Source organism: Vulpes lagopus, chromosome 12 (genome assembly GCF_018345385.1).
Source record: "Vulpes lagopus strain Blue_001 chromosome 12, ASM1834538v1, whole genome shotgun sequence".
In the NCBI taxonomy this organism is placed as follows: Eukaryota; Metazoa; Chordata; class Mammalia; order Carnivora; family Canidae; genus Vulpes; species Vulpes lagopus.
The window spans coordinates 78,439,804-78,459,943 of record NC_054835.1 but is presented as its reverse complement, the minus strand read 5'-3'; the positions used below and the strand labels follow the sequence as shown (position 1 = coordinate 78,459,943).

The following is a 20,140-nucleotide window of genomic DNA, read 5'->3' as shown; positions in this document are numbered from 1 at the left end:
AGAAGAAAAGTTTATAGTGAGATGATACCAAAAAAAAATAAAAGTGAATTTCATTTTGACAGAGTAGGGTAGCAGTTGATGGCAGTGAATCAAGGGATCCCACACACATATACATCAAGGACAGAGATGTGCCAACAAGAACACAGAGGTAGACACAGGCAGAGGGGACGCTCAGATGGAAAGGGTTGTCCCTCTGAGAGTTTGGAATTTTGTCAGGTATTCAACTTCCTCATTTCTAAAATGAATGGTAGGGCCAGATCTTTTAAGACCCCTTCTAATATTTTATACTGGACATTAAATGACTGGAATAGAGGGTTTGAATTATGGGTAGTTCTGGTTTTATGGGAAAGGTTGGTAACTCTAACATTTGTATGTTTATCATGATTCACACATGTTTATGAAAATAAGTCCTTTTTTGTTTGCCACAACTCTCATGACTGTAGCTGGCTTGAGATACCTGGTCAGGCATAGGATTTGAACCCAACTGACTTAGAGTTTTCAGTGCCCAGCAGGCAAAGGAACTAGCCCAAGTTGACTGTGTAAAACTAGTTCTTTAATCTTAAAGTAATAGGAGTAAGGAGGAGAGAAACAGTGAAAAGCACAGGCTCGGAGGGTGGACCTTGAGGAGTGGCTAGACTTGCATTCAGTGACCACCTTTTCAAAATGCCTTCAAAATGCCCAGGTACGTTGCTTGCAGTGATCAAGGAACAGCAAATACTTTTATTAAACCATGGGATCGGGACTGCTGGGTAGCTTAGTGTTTGAGTGTCTGCCTTTGACTCAGGGTGTGATTCTGGAGTTCTGGGATCAAGTCCTGCATCAGGTTACTCACAGGGAGTCTGCTTCTCCCTCTGCCTATGTCTCTGCCTCTCTCACTCCCTCTGTCTCTCATGAATAAATAAGTAACATCTTTAAGAAAATACAAATAAATAAATAAACCATGGGATCATAGGAAACCCAACAAAATTGAACCAAAAATGTTGTGTTTTCAATTTGTGGGCTTCATTATATGGCTACAATTTTCTTGACATGACATTTGCAAAGATGTACCTGCCACATTCTTAAATTTTTGGTATTCTTTCTTTTCATCCCCTTTGTTTCTTCTACATCAGTATTATCTTTGCTGAGGACATCAAGATGCACACTTTGTATTAAAAAGGAAGAAAATTTGGAAGAATTCAAAGTTTTAGTTCAACTAGCAAATCCAAAATAGATGAATTTTTTCGTCTATTTCTTATCATATTCATCTACATAGCAGCAGATATTTATGGGAAATTGTACGTATTTTCTAGTTGATTCTCTGAATGGCTTATGGCTATAATTATTTAAATTAAAGTATTTCTGTTCATTCATTAAAAATAGAATATGTGAGCCTTCATTTATATTTTGGACACTTGAAAAGAAAAATAAATAAAATCCCACCATGATGGATTCTAACATCAAAGAAAATTATAGTTTTTCTCTTCTTAATTGAGAATATTCAGAGAAGTAAGATGCTTACGCACATACTTTGAAATTATCACCTGAAGCAGTAACTATTAAGCTGTCTTGTTGAGTGCTGCTTGGCTTGCATTTTTAATAATATTTGTGTACCTTGGACTTTGTACAGACAAAGACTGTGAATTGCTTGCCTTATAATCTTGGAAGATGCTGTTGCTCTGATTCATTTTACTTGTCTGAGTCCTCTACTTGCTAGCAGTGTCCTATTGGAATATATGATGCAGAGATAGTTTTTGCATAAATTATTTAAGGGCAAGGATTTGAAATTCTCTTTGTGTTTTGTATTGGAAGACATAAAATAGTCTAAAACAGAGATATTGTAGCATTGTAATTTTGTTTTCCTAGAGAAGAAATTTTTTGATGCTTTTTTCCATTTTACTAATTCAAAGAATATATATTTAACTTTGATATGTGAAGTTACTTGTATGATTTTCATTTGGTTAGTTGAGGTATTCTTTTGCATGAAATATTAATAATGGCATTCAGTAATATAATAAAGAGATTGATAGCTGGATCACTTCAGGAAGATAATGTAAATAGTTTAGTGACGGACTGCTGAAAAAGAAAGCTGTTTTGGAAATCTGAAGCTAAGTAGAGTTTATGGACATTTTGAGGGAAGACAAAAGTGAGATTAAATGAAAGAACTAAGGCTTCACATAACACCACGACGTGAAAGTGGTTCAGATAAAATCTTGATGTCTCTCTCTCTTGTGAATTTCAGGAACTCAGCAGTTTTCTCTCATTAGCACCTTTTACTTATGTCCGTCTGATGGCAGCTAGAATTTTGAGAGGGACCATCTGAGGTACACGATTTATGTGTGTCCCTTGTGACTCCACATTTTTCACATCTCTGTCAGTTGAACAGAATCAAGAAACAATGCTCTATTTAATTTCATGTCTAAGGGATGAAGTTCTATGAAGTTTATTATCTATAATATTTAATGTCTGAAATCACATTCTGGATTTATTGAAAGCCAGTGTGATTTCATTGCTCTCTTTCAGGGTCTTTTTTAAAGATTTATTTATTTATTTATTTATTTTTTTTATTTTTTTTATTTATTTATGATAGTCACACAGTGAGAGAGAGAGGCAGAGACACAGGCAGAGGGAGAAGCAGGCTCCATGCACCGGGAGCCCGACGTGGGATTCGATCCCGGGTCTCCAGGATTGCGCCCTGGGCCAAAGGCAGGCGCCAAACCGCTGCGCCACCCAGGGATCCCATTTAAAGATTTAAAACAAAAATATATATAGTTTTATACACGCGGATTCTATACAAATTTTAAACAACTTCTTAAATAATAATAATAATGTTCTTATGGAGAATAATTTAGTTCTATGCTGTTCAGTCTTAAAACTGAAATATTTTATTGGGTAAGAGATTGGTTTATTTTTTTTTAAGATTTTATTTATTTATTCATGAGAGAGAGAGAGAGAGAGAGAGAGGGAGAGGCAGACATAAAGGCAGAAGGAGAAGCAGGCTCCATGCAGGGAGCCTGACATGGGACTCAATCCCAGGTCTCCAGGATCACACCCTGGAGTGAAGGCGGCGCTAAACCGCTGAGCCACCCAGGCTGCCCAAGAGATTGGTTTGGATCTCTTTGACCTAATACTTTGGCAGCTATATAAATCATACTAATTTTTTTCTGTATCTTGTATATATTCAGAACTCTTAAGGTCATTACGCATAAAATAACATGTTGGTAAAAATAATTAATGCATTCCCAGAATATAACAAAAACTCAGTTTTCAAAATGACAAGGCTTTTCATATATACTTTTTATCCCTATTTTATATCTGTCTCTAAGTTTATGCTTCATTGATAAATCTATGAATAAACATTTAGCTATCCCATTTGCAAAAGAATCCTAAATAGGTTGAGTCAATGAAATAAGCTTCTACTATTAGTTTTAAACTAATGAAATTTCTTTCAAGTATTATTATAGTGATGAGTTATTTATAATATTACACAATAAAATAAATGTGGATTCAAGTTACATTTTTTCTACCTTCTTTTCCACATTTATTGCTTTTTATTCACTGTTATCTTTTAAAAAATGTACTGCCTTTTTCTGTCACTCTTTATCTACTCTGTTAGTTTACATACTTAAAAATCTTTCAAATATACATATTTTCCTTTCAGTTCTCCTTCTTGATAACTGCACTCACATTCTATTTACTTTTGCCTTTTCTATGAAATATATGCCTTTTTTCTTTTTTTCCACTAAAATTCATATGCATTAACTTTTGAGTTAGCGCAGACAATGAACAATGTGCTATTAATTTACCTAATTTAAAAAGATATTTAATAAAAAGTTATCATCATAGAATTCCTTCTCCCAATACCGCAGATTAAGGCTGCAAAAATTTCTACATATGAAATAGTTTTTGATAATTTTTGCTAGTTATTTTCTAAATATTAAAAATTGTCTATTTTATGTTATACAGTGGGAAGAAATTGGTGAAGTTGATGAAAATTATGCCCCTATCCACACATACCAAGTATGCAAAGTTATGGAGCAGAATCAGAATAACTGGCTTTTGACCAGTTGGATTTCCAATGAAGGTGCTTCCAGAATCTTTATAGAACTCAAGTTTACTCTGCGGGACTGCAACAGCCTTCCTGGAGGACTGGGAACCTGTAAGGAAACCTTTAACATGTATTACTTTGAGTCAGATGATGAGAACGGGAGAAACATCAAGGAAAATCAGTACATCAAAATTGATACCATTGCTGCCGATGAAAGCTTTACAGAGCTTGATCTTGGTGACCGGGTTATGAAACTGAATACAGAGGTCAGAGATGTAGGACCTCTAAGCAAAAAGGGATTTTATCTTGCTTTTCAAGATGTTGGTGCTTGCATTGCTCTGGTTTCTGTGCGTGTATACTATAAAAAATGTCCTTCTGTGGTACGACACTTGGCTGTGTTCCCTGACACAATCACTGGAGCTGATTCTTCGCAGTTGCTTGAAGTGTCGGGCTCCTGTGTCAACCATTCTGTGACAGATGAACCACCCAAAATGCACTGCAGTGCTGAAGGGGAGTGGCTGGTGCCCATCGGGAAATGCATGTGCAAGGCAGGATATGAAGAGAAAAATGGCACCTGTCAAGGTAAGAATTTGCCTGCAGACTGGCAGGTGCTGTCTGCTTCAGCTAGATCATATATATGTTTTTCCTCCAATGATTATGAGCAGATGACCTTTTACTTTGCTAATTTATGGAGATTATTTCTCTTTAAGTTTGATTTCTCTCAGAATTTTAAAGTTTCTGGCAACAATTAAAGATTTAATGTAATATTTTGCTGAATATATATAATTAACACTCAGAAAGTCTTACTTGCAGTGTAGTATTTCATATTCATTTTGTTTTCAGAAGTTTTATTTTTGAGCAACTCAAACCAAAGGATTTTTTGATTGTATGAGTGTTGTCTGCTACTCTACTGCTATTTTCTCCCCATGAAGAGAAAATAGTACCCTTACCTTGCTACAAAAATTCAAATGCAAACACTAGATGAGACTTGTTTGGCATGCTTTTAACTGCCTTTAAAAGATTCCTCAGAAATAAGTTTGACCGTATAAACTCCATATGATACTCTTTGTCAGCTAACAGCACTTAGTTTACTGTATTGTTTACATATAATTCCTATTGGATGTTTGCTTTTAAATAAAATACGTAGCACTCAAAAGAATGACTTTGGAGATAGAGCCAATACAAAAAAAAATATTTCAAAAAAATTTACACATGGGGATTTTTTTTCCTGTTTTAATTTTTCTTTTAAATTGAAACTTGATCATGTATACTTCCCTCTTCATCATGTATCCTTCCCTCTGCATTTGAAAATATCCTCATTTTGCCCACAGTGTGGTGAGTTAAATTTAGATATTTAACAATGGCTTTTTGGAATAGGTTAGCACTTTATGTCAAAGTAAAGAACAGCTTATGTGGAAGAAAACATTTTTACTTAAAAAAATTCATTCGTCCTTGTAAACCTCATTTGTTTTCACCCTGCTGTGCACAGGCTAAATAGGTAATGAGAGTTACTGTTAACTGAAGAGAAAACTAAATGCTGAAAAGTACCCTAATCCAACCTGGTAGCTTCAGGTGCATTTTTCCCCCTAAATCCACTATATAATGTGAATCAAACTTGCTCAAGTTTGTTCAGGCCTGACTGTAGATTGATTATAGAACCAGGGAATCAAAACTGGGGAAATGATCAGTAAAAAATAGTGACTTTGCTGAATTATTTCTCTCTAGAAATACATTGCACCATCTTTAAAGTTCTTATTTTGTCTTCCTACAATATCCTCTACAATTCAGGTTATGGTTATCTTTTTATGTAGTCTACAACTCTCTATACCTTTGTATATGTATATACATATATATGAAATTTTATTAAATCAAACATGTTTTGTAAATAATTTTAAACTTTTCAGGAAAATGAATTCTCTTTTATTTGGGATTGGATATAAGGAAGGTTCTAACTAACATTATCTTAATTTGTCTTCTTGAACTGTCCTTTTAGTGTAAGATGATGACATATATAACTGTAGAATCAGAAACAGGAGATTAAATATAATTTGTTGAATTCATTTCATTATTTTGTCTAAAATATTTGCAATATAAATCTTACTGTTAAAAATTTTGTTTACTAGTATTATAAAACAATTGTTCTATTTGATTATTTGTTTATGTCACTTTAGAGGATGGTATATGGTCCCTTTAGGTCAGATCACAATGACCTTTGCCTTCATCCAAATGGACAGATAGTCCTCTGTATGTTTAGAGGATATTTTTTTATTGTTACTGGGATTAAAGGATTCTGTATATGCTTATTCTGAAAGTGTTTTAGAGAAGTAGGTTTTCTGACAGAATGTTTCTTAGTCTGGGCACTCAGTGGGTATCTTTCTCTTCTCATACTTTCAATAACTGAGGAGTAGAAACCTAACTGGAAGACAGTGGAGTGAACTAGAGAGGTTACATTGTAGAAAACTTCACTTAGCTGGACTGTCTAAATGGATTCATTACCCCATCCTGCTAGTAAGAATAAATGAATGTTGTGGGGTCATGAAGGCTATGAGATTCACAGTCCCAGAGGGTATTCCACACAATGTAGTCCATATAAATGGTGCCTCTTTTTTTTCCCCAAAAATACAGATGGTATGTGGCCACTCTATGAGGAATTTCAAATGTTTATTCTAGAAATAATTTACATCATTGAATGAATAAATAAATATTGGGGGGATCCCTGGGTGGCGCAGCGGTTTGGCGCCTGCCTTTGGCCCAGGGCGCGATCCTGGAGACCCGGGATCGAATCCCACGTCGGGCTCCCGGTGCATGGAGCCTGCTTCTCCCTCTGCCTGTGTCTCTGCCTCTCTCTCTCTCTCTCTCTGTGTGACTATCCTAAATGAAGAAAAATTAAAAAAAAAAAAAATAAATAAATAAATAAATAAATAAATAAATATTGAAAGTCTTGTTTTGGACAATTAAGGTATCAATGATATTCCCCAGGCACTTATGTCTACGTGTAATATGAATATGCAGATGCAATATTTGTGTTCTGTGTGTGTCACAAACAAGTCTACCATAACTTTAAATCACTCTGTGGTCTTAACATACTATCCCCAAACTGTTAAGTGAGGATCTTGTTGTTTTTAAACTAGAAATCTAGGAATCATCCTTAACATCTCTTCCTACTCACTACCTGGTTTCTACCTGTCATGAAATATTCATAGATATTACCACTAGGCCATCTCTTAAACTCATCCACTTTTCTCTATTTCTTTTCCTCCAATCTATAAGCATATCTTATTGGAACTTTACTTTCAAATATAATGAAAGATTTGATATAATAATATTTTGATTTTTGAGGCATGTGAATGTATCGCCTCTACAAAAACACAAATCTGGTTGTCTCACACACCCATCCTTCTCTGTCCCCACTTTACCCCCACCTCAAACTTTAAATACGTCAATGATTTCTTTTAAGATAAGAGTTTTTACAGTAGTTAAGATCCTGCGTGGTTTTGCTCCGGACACATCTTAAACTGTGCTTCCTCCTCTTCTCTCAGCCCTAGTCACACTGGCTTTCTTTCACTTTCTCAAAAGCAATATGCCCACTTTTCCTGTGATTCTGTTCCTTTTCCTGTGATTCTGTTCCATTGCCTGCAACATTCTTCTATTTCATACCTGATTAGCTTATACTAATCCTTCAGTTCTCTCTGCCAGCACCCCTTCTTCTGGGAAGCTATCCCTGACTCTTCAAGATCAGGCCTCTCTATTATATACTTATATGTCTTCCCTTCATAGAACCATTTCGAATTATGATTTTGCATCTTTTTGTTAATTTATTACTTGATTAATGATTCTATTCACCCCCGCTAGATCACACACTCCTTGATCAAGGCTGGGGTGGTGAATGTTACCTTAAGAAACGAGAAAGAAATCAAAAGGCAAGAAGTGATGAAATGAATCTAAACAGAGAGTAGAATGGACAAAGTTATAAAATAATATTGTGCTTTAAAATTGCAGTAGTCTTCCCTTATTGGAGGGGGTTACATTCTAAGATCCCCAGGGATGGATGAAATAGTATGAAACCCAATATATACTATAGCCTTTTTCCTATAGTAAAGTCTAATATATAAATGAGGCATGATAAGAGATTAACAAGGAATAATAAAATATAACAATTATAATAATATACTGCAATAAGGGTAATGTGAATGAGGTCTCTATTATACTCTTTCTCTCAAAATATCTTGTGCTCACCCTTCTTGTGATGATGCGAGGTCATAAAATGCCTACATGATGAGATGAAGTGAGGGGAATGACATAGGCACCGTGACCTATCATTTGGCTACTATTGAGCTTCTGACAATATGTCAGGAGAATCATCTGTTTCTGTTCTGCGATTGACTACAGGTAACTGAAACCACCGAAAACAGAAGAGTGGGTAGGGGAAAACTACTGTATTGATTTCTTTTTTACCTTTGTATTTATCTGTAGAAAGTTTGAGCACAAAATTGACAAATGTGTCTCTTAAACCAGTCATTTCTTAGTCCTAAGATTCTCAGGGCAAATACTCAGGTTCTTTGTGTTAAACCATATATGGTTGGCATATGATGTATGAACTGTTATAGAGACTATCTTAGTAATTTAGACCTCAGAACATCACATCCTAAAATATATTTGTAATATATGCTTATTAGACATTTACATTTAATTACTGTTTCTTTGATAATCAAAATATGTTGGGATTTAATTACAGATATGACTATATAAAGAAGCTGAAGTCTGAGTCAATCCATTGTAGTGATTATCCTATGTTAATATTTGGTAAGTCTGTGCTAGGATTTGATCAGGTGTTGGTGTCAGATCATGCTCATGTGACTTGATGTAAGGCATGATGTACTTGACCCAAGGTCTTCTAGAGACTACATTCAGGATTCAGAATGCTAGGCAGCTCATTAACACGTGACTTCAAACCCAGAAGACAATCAAGTGATTCAGGAATCCCTGTCCATTTAGCAATTCATGATCTATCATCTTCACATCCCCTTATTTAACCTCCTTTAAGGGAAATTGACAACCTTTCCCATAATAACCTGGTTTTAATGAGGTAACAAAATACTCTGGTTCTCATTGTATTAACTTAAATTATAGAATGCATTTATTTTTCTAAGGCTTACTTATATGCTCAAATTTTCAACAATAAACTGTTTTAAGGATACGATTTATTTCTTTGAAATGTTATTATTTTCAGAAACTAATAATGTATTAAGTCCATTTATATAAGTATGTTTTCCTACTTGTTATTTCTTATTATTTCTGATAAAATCCGGGCAATTTTTTTTTCCCTTAAGAGTCATATGAATTTTTTTTTGAATACGAAATTATTAGCAAAAACCCATTTTGGAAGTTTTTGCTTTTTATTGAAGTGAATATGTTTGACAGAAGTAATTGAGTTCACATGAATCAAATGTTGCCTGCTGAGTTCTCTTGTGATTATGTTGCTGACTTACTCAGATGCAAGGCAAGACCACTAATCTTCATCAGTTGCTAGTGGAATGAAGTAGTAATTTGAAATTACCCCTAGATAATTATAGTTTCACTTATATCAAATGGAGGAAAGAGATTTAGATTGTGGGTCACTGCCAAAACCAGTCAGAGTGAAGAAGGTATATAGTGCATGCTAAAATACAGGGTAAGTGAGGTTACATGCCAAGGGCTGTGGAGAAAAAGCACTTATTAATTGTCCAACTGGGAAATGATTGCATAGCAAGGAAAATGTAGCGAAAATACTGAGCTCAAGAAAAAGCCTTGATTCAGAAACAGTACAGATACTGCAGGGAGTAGTATGTCGATCATTCATACTTCTGGTGCATATTTATGTTTGAAACAAAATTGACTGGAAATATAGTGTATTAGGTGCTTCTGTAATTATGCTTTGGAGAGCCTAGTTTTTTTAATTAGGCATATTACCAAAGAACATCAAAGGGGTTGAACTTTTGGTTCTATTTGGTATGCTCTTTTATGCAACAAAAGGAAACTAATCTTAATTTCAAAATTTTAACAAAAGATGGTAATTATGGAAGTACAAGGGTGTGTGTGTGTGTGTGTGTGTGTGTGTGTGTGTGTGTGATGCTTCTGAGAACCATTACCAAGACAATTAAGTGGTTAAATCCTTTCATCCATTTGCAGGTATTATATATGAGAATAATAGAATAGATTTTTTTTCTTTTTAGACCTCAATGGTCTTGGATTAGTTTTGTTGCAGTTTTAGAGCATACTTTGTATTTATTTTTGATCTTGCTTTTTTTTTCTTTCCTAAATCAAAGTTGCTTAGCATTGGTACTATTGATAATTTGGGCCACTGGTTACTATTGATATTTTTTTGTTGGGCAACAGGTTGGTCCTATTCTTTGTAGGATATTTAGCAGAATCCCTGGCCTCTGATCCACTAGATGCAGTAGCATATTCCACTCACCATTTTTTTCCCACTCATCATTTTGATAGCCAAAAATGCCTCCATGGATTGTTAAATGTCCCTGGGGGGGAAATCATACCCAGTTGAGAACTGCTAATTGAAATATACTCCTTCTGTTCATATAAATAGGTGAGATGTGCTGTTAAAACTAAATATGTTTACAGACTGGTTACTTTTGCAAAAACGAATATTTTTCTTAAAATTCTGCAGAATGAAGGATTGTACATTCTGAAATGTGATTGATTTAACTTGAATATCATGGGTAATATGCTGCTTGTGAGAGGCAGCATACTCTAGTGGTTTGGGCACATAGATTCTGATCAGAATGCCTGAATTCCAGTCCTGCCTCTGCCATTTATCAGCTCTCTGTGCAAGTGATTGAAACTCAATTTCTTGCTTTCTTCATTTCGGAGTTATAGCAATGCTATGAAACATTATATGGAAATTACTTACTGCCTAACACTGTATTTATTCAATGAACATTATCTACTCTTTATATCTATCATTAAAAATAAAATGTATTCCCAGGAGTATGTGCCTGTCTATTGTAAAATACAGGGTAGTTTCAGTTTAGAAAAATGCTTTCATTTTTTCAAAATAGATAGTATATTCTTGAACAGTATCATTTATCAAAGAATAATCCTACATTTGTATTTATTGAGTGATCAAAACTGTGCAAATATATTAGAACTGCCTTTATAAAGAAGATTTGTTCTCTGATTAGCTATTTCACTCATTCTCTAAGTTATGATTAAACTATATACTGTATTCCATGTGTACAATTTGTATATCCTAGGAATGCATACATATAGGTATACAAACATAAATATAGGCTCACATCTACAGTAATTTATGAGAGTTACTAATGGCAGTTTGAGTGTGCAAGTTTAGATAGGCAAAAATATATAGGTAAGAAGAAAACACTTCTCTGAAAAGTTGGGGGGAAGCTGTGGGGGAAGTGCTTTTAACAGGCAGAGGGAGCTTTCAGTGCAGAGATCCATTATATTAATCAATTTTGCATATATCTCTTTACTTTCTACAATTATATTTTAAAGATGTATTTGAATATTAACATTAGAGTAATAAAAAAGCTGCAAATTCCTGAAATTACCTGCTGAAAGTCTGTTCATATACATATTATACTATCTTAAGGATAGAGAATTCCTAATAATATCTAAGTCAAACACAGGCATATCAAACATGAGACAATTCAGTAGTTTTGAGTAGCATGGTGGGTGGCTACTTGTGAATTACTACACTCATTGAAAGAATGAAATGTTTTTATTTTTTAAGAATTTAATGTTTCATTGATCCAACAATGGCTAGTAATTTGTGAATCTTCTGTTATATGTACACAGCAAAACAAGGAGACTTATTAATGTATAGTGTTTACAGAGTGTTTAGAAGAACTAAACTACTAACTAAAACCTAACTACTGGTCTGTTTGTCTCCAAAGATTTTTGTTTTTGTTTGTTTTAATTTAAATTTACTTAATTTACATATAGTATATTATTAGTTTCAGAGGTAGAATCTAGTGATTCATCATTTGTATATAATACCCAGCGCTCATTACATCAAGTGCCCTACCTAATGCACATCACCCAGTTAATGTCCTCTCCACTCTTCTCCCCTCCAGCAAACTTGTTTGTTTCCTGTAATTAAGAGTCTCTTAAGGTTTGTCTCCCTAAGTTTGTCTGATTTTATTCTTCCCTCTGTTCCCCTATGATCCTGTCTTGTTTCTTGACTTCCACATATGAGTTAAATCATGATAATCATCTTTCTATAATTGACTTCTTTCACTGAGTATAATATTCTCTAGCTTCATCCACGTGGTTGCAAATGGCAAGATTTCATTTTTTGATAGCTGAGTAATATTGTATTGTATACATATCCCACCTCTTCTTTATTCATTCATCTGTCAGTGGATATCTGGACTCTTTCCATAGTTTGGCCTTTATAGCCATTGCTGCTATAAACATTGGGGTGCAGATACCCCTTAGGATCACTGTTTTTATCCTTTAGATTAATACTTAGAAGAGCAATTGCTGGGTCTTAGGGTAGCTCTATTTTTAACTTTTTGAGGAACCTCCATCCTGTTTTCCAGAGTGGCTATACCAGCTTGCATTCCCACCAGCAATGTAAGAGGGTTCCCTTTTCTCTGCATCCTTGCTAACATCTGTTGTTTCCTGGCTTGTTAATTTTTTAGCCATTCTGACTGGTATAAGGTGATAGCTCATTGTGCTTTTGATTTGTATTTCTCTGATGCCAAGTGATGTGGAGTATTTTTTCATTGGTTGTCTGTTGGCCATTTGTAGGTCTTCTTTGGAGAAATGTCTGTTCATGTCTTCTGCCCATTTTTTAATTGGATTATTTGTTTTCTGAGTGTTGAGTTTAATAAGTTCTATGTGGCTTTTGGATATTAGACCTTTAACTGATAAGACATTTGCAAGTGTCTTCTCCCATTCTGTGTGTTGTCTTTTGCTTGTCAACTGTTTTCCTTTGTTGTACAAAAGCTTTTAGTTGTGATGACGTAAAAATAGTTCATTTTTGCTTTTGTTTCCCTTCAGGATAAAGTTTTAATCTTGATTTGCACTTCTACTTTTTCACTCATAAGAGAAAGTATACTAGTGAAACTCTTGAGTCTCTCCATCCCACCCTTTCCCTCATCTCTCTATGCTATACCTCATATTTACAGTAATACTAATAACTACTTTGTGAGTTAACTCTGGGTAGGTCTCTAACATGTTTTGTTATGATGATGGCACATTCTGTATTGTTACTGTGCAAATGAATTATATCATTAATGAATTAGAGCTTCATCATGATCATATGGATAGAGAATTAATGATTATATTTATGCTCAAGTGGCTTATACTGCACAAAACACTCCTTGATAATAAACATTTATTAAAATGAGAAGCACTGGATAGGATATTTTTATTACAATAAATTAATATAGAATGATATTATTATAGAAATTAATGATACAGATCTTAGAAAGGCCATATCTTAATTGCTATATTCTGATTTGATTTAAAATCCATAATGTTTAAATGTTCTAGGAAACCAAAACATAATCCCTTTTGTTTTATTGTTTACTTTTTTTCTTATTATTTGGATAGCAGAAAAAGGACTTTCATGAAGTCTGATAACACCAATCAGTATAGCTGATAGTTTTGTCTACTGAGAACTTTAATGTTGAAAACTCAGAGTGTCTTTCAGCAAACATCCCAGTGTCTGCTCTCAGATTTTCAAGAGCCAAAAGTTAAAAAAAAATAATTCCTAACTCGGGGAAACGAACTAGGGGTGGTGGAAGGGGAGGAGGGCGGGTGTTGGAGGGGAATGGGTGACGGGCACTGAGGTGGACACTTGACGGGATGAGCACTGGGTGTTTTTCTGCATGTTGGTAAATTGAACACCAATAAAAATTAATTAAAAAAAATAAAAATACTCCTCTATGTAACCATATTTTCCCTATTTTCTCTTCTAAACTGTTTGTTATTAAGTTCAAAGGGGAAATAATTTGGAAGTTCATATCGAAGGACCTACTTTGCTAGCAAGAAAAGTTAGAACATTAAAAATATCAAATATATCTGTCTAGAATGGCTTAAGGACAGTTTTCCTTGAAGAAATGACAGATTAGGGGATCCCTGGGTGGCTCAGCGGTTTAGCACCTGCCTTCGGCCCAGGGCATGATCCTGGAGTCCTGGGATCGAGTCCCACGTCGGGCTCCCTGCATGGAGCCTGCTTCTCCCTCTGCCTGTGTCTCTGCCTCTCTCTCTGTGTCTCTCATGAATAAATAAATAAAAAAAAATTAAAAAAAAAAAAAAAAGAAAACTCAGAGTGTCTTTCAGCAAACATCCCAGTGTCTGCTCTCAGATTTTCAAGAGCCAAAAGTTAAAAAAAAATAATTCAAATGAAAATAAACAAGGCAGCCAAACCCTTTCATAAAATAACTAAGTAAACTTAAAACATTAAAATTGCACTGTAAAATCACAAGGAGTTTTTGGGTGTAGTACTAATGACATTGAGGTATAAGGTGATGTAGGCCTGTTTGAATCTTACTCTTCCATTTCAAAAATATGTGACTGTGGACACCTGTGTGAAATGTGAAGTAATATAATATGCACCTATAAAGCCTGCCTATAAGTACATACCAAATCTGCCTGTTTGGGGAGTGATGTGGACCAGTGACATCAGCATGACCTCATAATTTTTAGAAGTGAGAAATCTCATGTCCTGCTCCAGAAAAACTGAGTCTGAATCTACATTTTAGCTAGATCCCTTGGTGCTTTTTTACATGTCTTCAAGTTTGAGAAGCACTGATTTAAAAGACTCTTAAAGTGAGTACTCTTTTCTTTGTTTTACATATTTGGAAACTGAGGTACAGATGAATTAGGATCATATAACTATATAGAACCATATAACTATATAAGAAATATATTTTTTCTATTCACTTTTGGATATTTGTCAAGATATTTCACTATTCATATTGTTTTAGAACAAATAGGCAATATTGGAAAATTAGGGGAAAAATTAAACTACAGCAAGTATAGGAAAGAAGTACAAATGGCACCCATGTCCTAATCACTCCAATTTATGAATTACCTATTCATTTTTGGGAGGCTTGTTTTTTTTCATTGACCTGTAGGAGTTCCTCACATGATTTGGCATTTTCTTCTACTGATGAAGTATTATTTTGGCCAAGTTTTATCTAATTTTGCCATTCTCAAGAATTATAGTACAACACAATTGTTTAAACCATATAATTACTGGATGTCCCCACCATAGATTCTGATTCCATTATGTAGTACTGGGCCAGGCTGTCATTGTTTTTTTTTAACTTCCCAGGTGATTGTTTTTGGTCCTCATCCACCCAGGTGATTATTTTTTTTTAATTTTTTTAAAATTTATTTATGATAGTCACACACACAGAGAGAGAGAGAGGCAGAGATACAGTCAGAGGGAGAAGCAGGCTCCATGCACCGGGAGCCCGATATGGGATTTGATCCCGGGTCTCCAGGATCGTGCCCTGGGCCAAAGGCAGGTGCCAAACCGCTGCGCCACCCAGGGATCCCTACCCAGGTGATTATAATGTGCAATCAGGATTGAGAAATATTGTAATAATTAGTGTTAAGATTTCATGACTTATAGTGGCTAGTGTAAATTTACACACCAAAATTTACCCGGGGAAAGCCACAGATTTTGATTCTTCAAGATTGATTTCTTTTCCCCATCAAGAAAGTCTTTTCCCCATCAAGAAGATCTTGCACACAGAAGCTTCTTTGGCTGTCCTTGTACACATGGGCAGTGTTTTATCCTATGCTTTTTTGAGGATGTAGCTAGCTCTTCAAGGTTCTGCGTTTTCTGAAGGGCTCCCCACTTAATAAAAGACAGTGACCTTTTTTCTTGTACCCTAGAGCGTTAAAATCCAAGTCTCCTGGTTTCCCACAATCCACCTCACCCCACCTGGCCTGCAGAGCAGCAGGATCAGCTCTAGCAGGCTGCACAGCAAAGCATGCGTTAGTCCCTTTTGTTTCTGCTCCGTGGACTACCCATCCCATACTTTAAAAAAATACATATTACTTTTCTACATTAAAATAAAACATAACAAATTAACCCGAACCTTCTGTTTAATTTGGCATTTCTAGTTGTTTGTAGTTGGATCATATTAAGGATTTCTTTTACCCTTTAGATGTTTAGACTTGGGAATACAATTGTATATTTAACTTCAGATTATTCATTATATTACTGTACTTTGTACAGTATATAAACACAATTAATTAGAATGATTGATTTGTAGTTTGTAATCACGTATAATATTGATGATTATCCTGAATTAAAAGCACTAATTCTTTTTAGGGCCATATATCTATTATAATTAGTATGTTAAATGTTTGGTGTTCTAGCTGTATAAATTTATTTAATGCACCTCCTATATGGAATAACCTTGAAAAATAGACTTAACCACTTTTAAGGATTGCATAGTACACTAGCTTTCTAAGTAAATAAGAAGAAGCTTAACCTGTAGGTATCAATCTATCTAATTGATTTATTAAATATCTAGTTTATGCTCCTTATAGGAGAAAAGGCAAGTAGGCTGTTTACCTAAACTGTATAATTTATTGCCTTTCAGTATCACTTATACATTAGTCTAGAAGGACATGCCAATTATTATAAAGTGAGAAGACATGGAACAACTAGTCCTGACATAGTTCTTCTAAGTGTATCATTAATTAACTGGAACAATAAAAATATGAATCCTAACTATCCATGATCTCATAACTGGTTTTCATTACATGAAAAATGCTTTTGTATCCTTTATTATTTCTGGTTATGGATGTGGGTCACATCTTGTCTCCTAGTATTTTATTCTCTTTGCTCTTAAATGTTTTGTCTGCGCTTAAGGCTGACCAGTAGGAATTCGTGTATAAGAACTGAAGTTATTTATTGATATGCTTTGATCTTTTCTGAACTTGAAGATATCCTGCCCATTTGAGTGCCATTAAAGTATAGTTTAAAAAAGAAAAGGAAAGGAAAGAAGGAAAAGAATGAAGAGCCACAGTTTGGGGTAAGTAACAATTAGAGCAAATGATAATCTGACTGATGGATAACTCCATTTCTTTGATGGAATTGTTAGCAGGAATCAGACTTGGAGAATGCATGCTTCCAAAGTTCCTGCTGTGTGATTGTGAAGGAGAATAATAACACACTACTCCATATGCATAAGGACTTTGCCTCTGATGAATTCAAAGCATTTTGAAAAGATTCCATTAGGACATTTCCTAAATAATGGGAGGGACTATCAGAATTTTGTTTTCCATTTTATGGATAGGAAAGTGATATGATGTGATCGAGCTCACCTAGATTTTGTGTTCTCATGCTTCCCTTTCCAACACTATACCTCTAGTTTTATACCTTACCATCGAAAGGCAACATAATTACTTGCTCCTGTGAAGTTTTCCTGATATTCACCTACTCCCAGTATCTTCCAATGCTAAAAGCTTCTTTTTTTAGAACCAGACTGACCTGAATTATTTATTTATTTAAAATTCTGTCTAGAAGGTTTTGTGTGTCATCTGTTGTTGCTCTCTTGGTTGAAGCATGATTTAATATGTCAACCCTGGTTTGCTTAACTGGGCTTTGATTGTCTTCCATACTTTACTTAGGACTAGGCAGTCTCCTTTCAAGCATGTTGCTGCCCAGATAAATGAAATGTCACCACAGTGAGTACTCCTCGCTTTGTGACAGCAGTAGCTTTCTTTGACACAGTCAGTGGTTGCAGAGAGGGTTGGTAGGGGAATTTAAAAAGTAATATTAGAGCCAACTTAAGTCAGGTCCCGTTCAGGCCCACACAGACAGAAGCAATAGATAAAATGCACTTAAACTTGGGGAAACTTCACTCCTCAGATGATGAAATGAAGTTAAATCCAAAATAGGAAGATTTTTCCACTATGGACAAGAGGAAAACATCTATGAACATCTTGAAAATAATAGTCAGGGATAGCACTTTGTTTTTATTTTTTATTTTTTTAAAGATTTATTTATTTATTCATAAGAGACACAGAGAGAGAGAGAGATACGGACACGGGCATAAGGAGAAGCAGGCTCCATGCGGGGAGCCCGACATAGGGCTTGATCCCAGGTCTCCAGGATCACACCCTGGACTGAAGGTGGCACTAAACCACTGAGCCACCGGGCTCCCCAGCACTTTGTTTTTATAGTTTGATTTCTTCCATGCTTTGTTGTCAGGCCAGAGATGTTACCCCTCTCAGGACATAACATTAGAAACTAATCTACAGGAAAAAAATTCTTCTTTACCATCTCCTGCAATAACGGTATTGTTTATGATTTCAGAACCTGGATTAGATTTTAAATATTGGAGGCTCATGAAGCTTAGTACCTGGCAAAAAGAAAATCCTCAATACATACTATTTAGCTTTGAAAGTTAAAAGCAATTTCAATGAGATAACCCTAGGCAAAGTTCTGAAGTTTGTTTTTTGTTTTTGTCATTTATTCTAACATGCATTGGTGTTGCTACTGTCCCCCCCCAGGGATGGTGACCTATCCTCCTAGGACACATGGAATATTGGAAAGTGGGAATACTCTGTGCAGTACAGTCTGCATTCGTCAGCTACTCAGGTCAGGGCCTTATTTAAAGACTCAGGAGGTTTTTGGGTGTTTGTATGAGAAAGTAAGTGTGAAATTTTTTATCTCAATTTAAGGGGGAAATAAATTGGACTAACTGGACATGTTGTAAGTAGTTAAATAAATATTACAGGAATGGAGAGCCCATTAATAACCACATTTTTCAGGGACTGAAGAAAGAAGAAAGTTGTCATTCAGGAAGCACAGAGTTAGACAAATATCTGAGTTTTGAAAAAAAAAAAAAAGTCTGATGAAGGTGAAAGTCTTAATTAAGGGCAACCTGTGTCTTCAATGGAAAGATTGGTCCGAGCATTTCCGTGAACAGATCTCAGGAGACCTTGTTATTTTCATCTGAAGTTAGAAGAGAATGGAATTAAAGTTGAGCGGAAAAGGACCTTGTTCCTAGAAAATATAAAAGTGGGCCAATGGGAATAGTTTGACTTTCAAGTGAGTGTCAAAACTAGAGCTAGAAATAATAGGGATCCCAGGAAATAAGGCCTAAGATTCTGAACACCAGAATTGTCAGGATATCTTAAATGGAATGATAAAGCATGAAGAAAGGTTGATATGATTGCAAAGACCTACTGTGTTCCAATACTATTAAACATCTTATTCACAGTGTCTCTTGTTTTATGTTGACAACATCCTGTGAGCTTTATTTTCTAGAGCAACTGAAACTCAGATTAATTTTATTAAGGTCATTCAAACTAAAACTAGGACACTGACATTTGAATCCAAATGTGCCTGTTCCAGAGTCTGTGTCTTTCCACTGTAATGTGTGTTGTCTATTACAATAATTAAGCTCCACTTAATTTTGTCACCTTGATTCAAATCCCACGTGTACTCATTCTGTTGCCTGTGTCAGCTGCATTTTAGAAACAGTGGCACCCCAGAAAGACCTAGGAGCCACCATAGTCATCTGGAAGAGATTCCCCTCCCTAAATCAGACCTCAAACCGAGGAAATGGCAGGCGATTTGAGGTGGCTAGGAAAGAGAAGTAACATAGGGTCAGAAGAATGGAAGACATAGAGCAAAGCAAGTCTGAATGAGCAAAGAATGAGTGAGAAGAACACGTTACGATTCTGAGGTTTTTACCCTGAACAGTTTAAGTCCTATTTACACAAGTAAATAATCAAGGACCTAACTAGAACTTACACCATGTTTCTTATGCAAATATTCATATGGGAGGGGAAACATCAACTTTTAGAATAAACCCTATATACAAGTCATGTTTCAGAGAGAGTGTGGATCAGTGAGTAAAGCTCTCTTGATCTATTTCCGACTTAGCTTTGTGCATTCTTGAGGACTTTTTTTTTTTTTTTTTTTTTTTTTGCTTTGCTGGTCTTCTCCTATAAATAGAATAGGAAGCTTTAAAAAAAAAAAGGTTTAGTCTTTAGAATATTGAAGTGTTATTTTATCCAAGTTTTGTTTTGTTAGTTTTGCTTTGTTTGAGTATGTAGTATGGAAGAAAAAAAAACTGGATTGTATAATATGAGTGAGAAGACTTCTCA

General features: G+C 35.1%; 1 protein-coding gene across 7 annotated transcripts in view; it reads left to right on the top strand.

The window, feature by feature from the left end:
- Nucleotides 1–20,140, top strand: part of EPHA5 (EPH receptor A5) — a 345,616-nt gene that overhangs the window by 66,565 nt on the left and 258,911 nt on the right. For all 7 annotated transcript variants that reach the window (XM_041726499.1, XM_041726497.1, XM_041726495.1 and 4 more), the window contains exon 3: nucleotides 3,946–4,609. In XM_041726499.1, the coding sequence (XP_041582433.1) occupies nucleotides 3,946–4,609 (664 nt within the window). The remainder of the gene's footprint in view (nucleotides 1–3,945; nucleotides 4,610–20,140) is intronic.